Source organism: Penaeus chinensis, chromosome 41 (assembly GCF_019202785.1).
Source record: "Penaeus chinensis breed Huanghai No. 1 chromosome 41, ASM1920278v2, whole genome shotgun sequence".
NCBI classification, from domain to species: Eukaryota; Metazoa; Arthropoda; class Malacostraca; order Decapoda; family Penaeidae; genus Penaeus; species Penaeus chinensis.
In genome coordinates this window covers 6,759,955-6,764,954 of record NC_061859.1, presented here as the reverse complement: position 1 = coordinate 6,764,954, position 5,000 = coordinate 6,759,955, and the positions used below count along the sequence as shown (strand labels likewise).

Sequence of the window (5,000 nt, the reverse complement as noted above, 5' to 3'; positions counted from 1 at the left end):
TGCACAACAAACTTGGTTTCTACTTGGTATGTGGTTAACACAGGCATCATATCAAAAGTTATATTACAAACAAACCTGATTATATAAAGGTTATCTACCTAATATATACCTATTGTATAATAGCAACCTTATATAAAATTAAAAGAACTGGCTATAAGCACTCATATGACTAGTATACTAATATCTCAATCAAACCAAAAAACTACGGCTAGTTTTGATGAGTACAGCACATTATCTCTCACAAGATCCATACTTTCACATATATATATATAAAAATGGTTTTATTTTTACATTTTACAAAATTGTGTAAACATTTAAGTGTTGTATATATATGAAGGAATGACAGCAAGTAGAGGTGGTCTGTCTAATACATGACAGACCTGATTAATAAAATCAGTAAAATAATTACATTTAATGAAATATGACCCTGAAGTGGAGATTCACCCAGAAAAAAATATGGAATTGGGATTCTTGAATACGTGTGGAAAAGTACAGCATGTAACTGCCACTTCCACCCATAATACTGATGAAATACCTCCATAGCACTATGCTATTAGAGCCATGAATTGCCTTCTAAATATATGCCTCAGAAAAAAGGTCTTTACAATACAAATATAAGTGAGCCATGAAAACTAATGTACTTATCTGGAATGACATAAAAATGAATGATGGTTTGACTCAAGCATGTATTTAGGGCAGTGGATCAATTCCTTCCCTTCTCACCCATCACTCTCAACCCATTTACCCAGAAATCACAGTTTAAAGAGAGAGAATTCACAGACCGAGATGTCAATCCTCAGTCATAAAAGAATATACAATTTCACACATTTTTTCTACTACTTTAAAACTGTCATTAGGTTCCTTACATCCTAATCATAAAGAACACTTTATTGCAAAATGAGATAGCAATGACAAGATTTTCATGATTGCTAAAAAGCTCTGATAAGCACAACTCAATGTAAGCTTGAATCAAAAGATGTACGTGAGCTCCCGGCTGCTGAAAATATAATAATCTCAAGAAATTTTCTTTTGATGAATGAGATTACCAATACAGTGTGATAAATCATAAACAAGCATGTGCAAAAGTCCCTTCACCACAAGCCAACCTGTGGTTATATTGCTGCCATATAAAATGCTAATCTGAAAGCTAATTCCTTAAGATTAAGCTGTACATGAGATTTTCAATTTGTATGTCTATACAATTAAAATAACTTTTTCCAATCATACCCATCTGCTTAGAATGCTTTCTTTATACTGCTATCACACTCTATTCATTTATGCACCTGCAAACCTTGCAACAAAAAAACTATAGCAACCATAATACAATTTAGCTTCCTTCTTATATGCTAGTTCTGGCTCCCACTAGAATGCTCCTGAAGCTTTTCATGAATTTGGATTAAATAGTTAATTTCCAGGTTTTACTACACACTTTGAAACAGTAAAACCTTAGTTTCTACATCTGAAGTCTTCAGGCTATATTTTCTGATTATATTACTGTGATCAGATTATGTTTATGAATATCAAAATTTGCTAAAAGATCTTTGTAATATTACTGACATCTCTGCAATGTAATATACACAAAAAAAAAAAAAAAAAAAAAAAAAAAAAAAATTACTACTATCCCCAAAGACATTACTTCAAGTTATGCTTGAAGACCAGGATCATTTTCAAGATAAAAAGTTTTTTTCATATTCTTTTGGTCCTGTTGCATCATCAGATTTTTTGTTAATCATGTTTCATTTGTGCTTTTGTAAAGTCACAGCTAAATTGCTGTCACTGATACTTAAATCTAAAATTTAGTACTATTTACAATGATAATTATGATTCATGTAAGAATATTGTGCAAACACACCTTCAGTGAATGACTCATTAAATTCTGCTGATTTGAGAATTATGTTAAACAGAAATCACACATTTAATTTCTGCAAAGTATTCATAACTGTGACATGTATTGTGTCACAGATATGGCCCTTTTGTTCCCTTTGCACAAATATTTATGATTGGGAAATCAAGCTTGACCAAGAAGAATGTCTTTCATCATTTTCATTTAAAATGTTTCATATACCATGTTATTATTATTTCTCCACTTATTATTACCTTTTATTTAAATTATGCCAAGACCTAATCAATCCCAATCACAAATAGTTGTTTTCTTAAATAATTTTGTATTTACAGTGCAATTTTAGTCATACAGCAGCAGCTTTTTTCAATAAATTAGAAAAAAAAAAAAAAAAAAAAAAATCACTGATGTGTGGTTCATGACTACAGGTTGGTCTTGAATAAAGTACTTATGAAGATTGAACCCCTTGCTCTGGGGCACATGAGCACGGTCGTGGGGTGGCGGGGGCTGAGCCTGACATAGATGAGCTTGGGGGAGGGATGGGCACATTCAGTGGACGACCTGCGATCAGGTCTTTCATTTTCTGATGAATGATGGGGAAGGTTGGTCTGTCATGTGGCCGCCGCTGCCAACACCAGGTTAACAAGGAGTAAGCCTCGGGAGGGCAGTGGTCGGGACATGAGAGAATTCCTCCCTCCTTCAGGAAACAAACAACCTCTTCATGTGTCATTCCATAGTATGGTTGCAATGCAAAAGAAAATATTTCCCATAAACATACCCCAAAGGCCCAGACATCACTCTCTACAGTGTATTTATTATATAAAATGCTCTCTAGTGGCATCCAGCGAATGGGGATGGCATCACTGTCATCTCCCCTATAGTAATCTGCAATGTAAATCTTTTGAGACAGACCAAAATCTGCTATCTTAACTGTCATGTCTTCACCAATAAGGCAATTTCTTGTTGCAAGATCTCGGTGCACAAACTTCCGGTCTGACAAGTAAACCATACCAGAAGCAACCTGGGAAGCAATCCACAACATATCCTTGTAGCTAAGTTTTGTGTCACTAAAAGTATCCCCATTTGAAGACCTTACAATGTAGTTAGTCGGAGAACATGACCTGAGGAACTCATTAAGGTCTCCACGTCCCATGTACTCAAACAGGAGACACATAGGTCTTCCAACAGCACACACCCCAAGTAACCTCACTATATTTGGATGGTCAAACTCTGCCAGAATGCAAGCTTCTCTCTCAAAGTCCCCAAGCATGTCCTCTGATGCCTCTTCCTTCAGGACCTTAACAGCCACCATGGTAAGCTCCTCACCAGCAACCAGACTGGGTGCCTTGCCCTGAAATTCCAGAAATGTATCAATTTGAGACACATGCACTTTACGTACTTTTGCACAAAGAGGAGGGATGAAATGAACTAATAGTTTTTATATCAATTCAGATGAATAAATTATCAAGTTTCAAGTGAAAGTTTGACATTATCTCAAAGACTTCTTTTTTCTTACCTGGAAAACTCGACCAAAGGCTCCTTGCCCAAGATCACGTATGTATATGATGCTATTCCTGTCGTACTGAAGCTTCTCTAGTTTGGGGTTCAGCTGAGCACAAGTTTGATGGTAGGCAGAGTTACTTGGTAATTTTGTTAAATCAATGTCTGCCTCCTGTTCAACAAATGAAGAAAAAAAAAAATAGTACAGGATATTGATTATGGATAAGTAAGAAGCACTTCCCTTTCTAAAGTGGACCAGCACTTCAATAAAGTGTTAATGGTTTTGTTTGAAATATACACTGAATTATATTTATATTTATTTATTCATTTGAAAAGCAGTAAGTTTAAAAGTTTTCAAGATATATATCAATAGCATGCTGATAAACATTAACAAACATACTAATGCTTGGGATATCAAACTTTAAAACTCCCATAACAAAATACATTATTTACCTGAGTAGTAGGCGCCGAGTAGCCCCGTTTAGCATGAACCAGTTTGTGTATAAGCAGAGCACTGAGAGAGAGGAGCAGCAGGACGCCCAGACCCGCTCCTCCTGATATCATCATCATCCAAGGGCTGATAACAATGTCTGTGTCTTCCTCCTCCGGTCCCTGAACGCCCTCCAGCACAGCACTGTCTGATGCTGCATTAATTGTTCAGGTTTGAATCTGATCCATTTATTTTGGGACTTTGTGCACGAGTGAAAAAGTTTTCCTAGACTGACTGCACATTCAAGATGACAGTTTTTGTGCAAGATGGCTTTTTTTTTTAAATTAGTGTAAAAGTTTAGAGTTTCAAGTATAATTTTTACTAGGACTATTTATAAAATAAGGCAAACCTTCAAATTACTTCTAAAACTTAAAATCTAATAATGATTTAGCATTCACTCATTTTCCTGTTCATCATTTTAAATACACATTTTAGTTGGGCCACATGTAATTTATTTTACACGAATGTAAATATACCAGAATTTTATCATTTAATGTGTAAAAAATCAAGTCCTTTATTAAGATAACCTCTATCCGTCATAAGACATACATATCGATTAAGTATCATAAATTGTAGAGTAACAATCATCACATCTTAAACTGCGAAACATATATTTCTTACCACAGAGAGGAATGCTACAATGTTGCCACCGGATGAGTGGGTCCATCGTATAACACCAAGGGTAGGGTTCTTCTCCCCCGGCATTCCTGCAGTAGTTCTCGGCGTCCTGTATCTCGGGGAACACAGCGGGCGGCCGATGGTGCTTGTGCGGTTCCTGCGAGTCCCACCGCTGGCAGGCAATCCCGTTCATGGTTGTATTCTGTTTGCCGAAGTACCAGCGCCCGCGACCCTTTCGGCAGTTGTCTGGGAGGAAAGCAGATATCAGGAGGCTTTCCATGCATTGCTGATGTTTAAAATTAAGTGAAAGTCTACATGTTTACTAAATATTAGATATAATGTACTTTTGGAGCAAGCAGATTTTAACAATATCTAAGAAAGCAGGGTTCATCCTGCATCATCTTCACATGTCTTCTAAACTAATCTAACATGCAGTAACAACCTCCTACATGTCTTATCATATATTCAAACTTAATATTCTCTATCATCTCCACTCAGGCAAAGAATTTCGCCCAGACTCACATGTGACCTGGTCGGGGTCGATCTCAGTGA

At 36.2% G+C, this 5,000-nt stretch overlaps 1 protein-coding gene across 2 annotated transcripts in view; it reads right to left on the bottom strand.

Annotated features, from left to right (window-relative positions):
• The window catches only part of LOC125047482 (tyrosine-protein kinase transmembrane receptor Ror2-like), a 93,195-nt gene that overhangs the window by 1,575 nt on the left and 86,620 nt on the right, over nucleotides 1-5,000 (bottom strand). For both annotated transcript variants that reach the window (XM_047645699.1, XM_047645700.1), the window contains 5 exons: nucleotides 4,971-5,000; nucleotides 4,452-4,694; nucleotides 3,794-3,984; nucleotides 3,357-3,512; nucleotides 1-3,191 (listed from right to left, as the gene is read on the bottom strand). The exon at nucleotides 1-3,191 is cut by the window's left edge and continues 1,575 nt beyond it; the exon at nucleotides 4,971-5,000 is cut by the window's right edge and continues 103 nt beyond it. In XM_047645699.1, coding sequence (XP_047501655.1) covers nucleotides 2,289-3,191; nucleotides 3,357-3,512; nucleotides 3,794-3,984; nucleotides 4,452-4,694; nucleotides 4,971-5,000 — 1,523 coding nt within the window. In that variant the 3' untranslated portion in view covers nucleotides 1-2,288. The remainder of the gene's footprint in view (nucleotides 3,192-3,356; nucleotides 3,513-3,793; nucleotides 3,985-4,451; nucleotides 4,695-4,970) is intronic.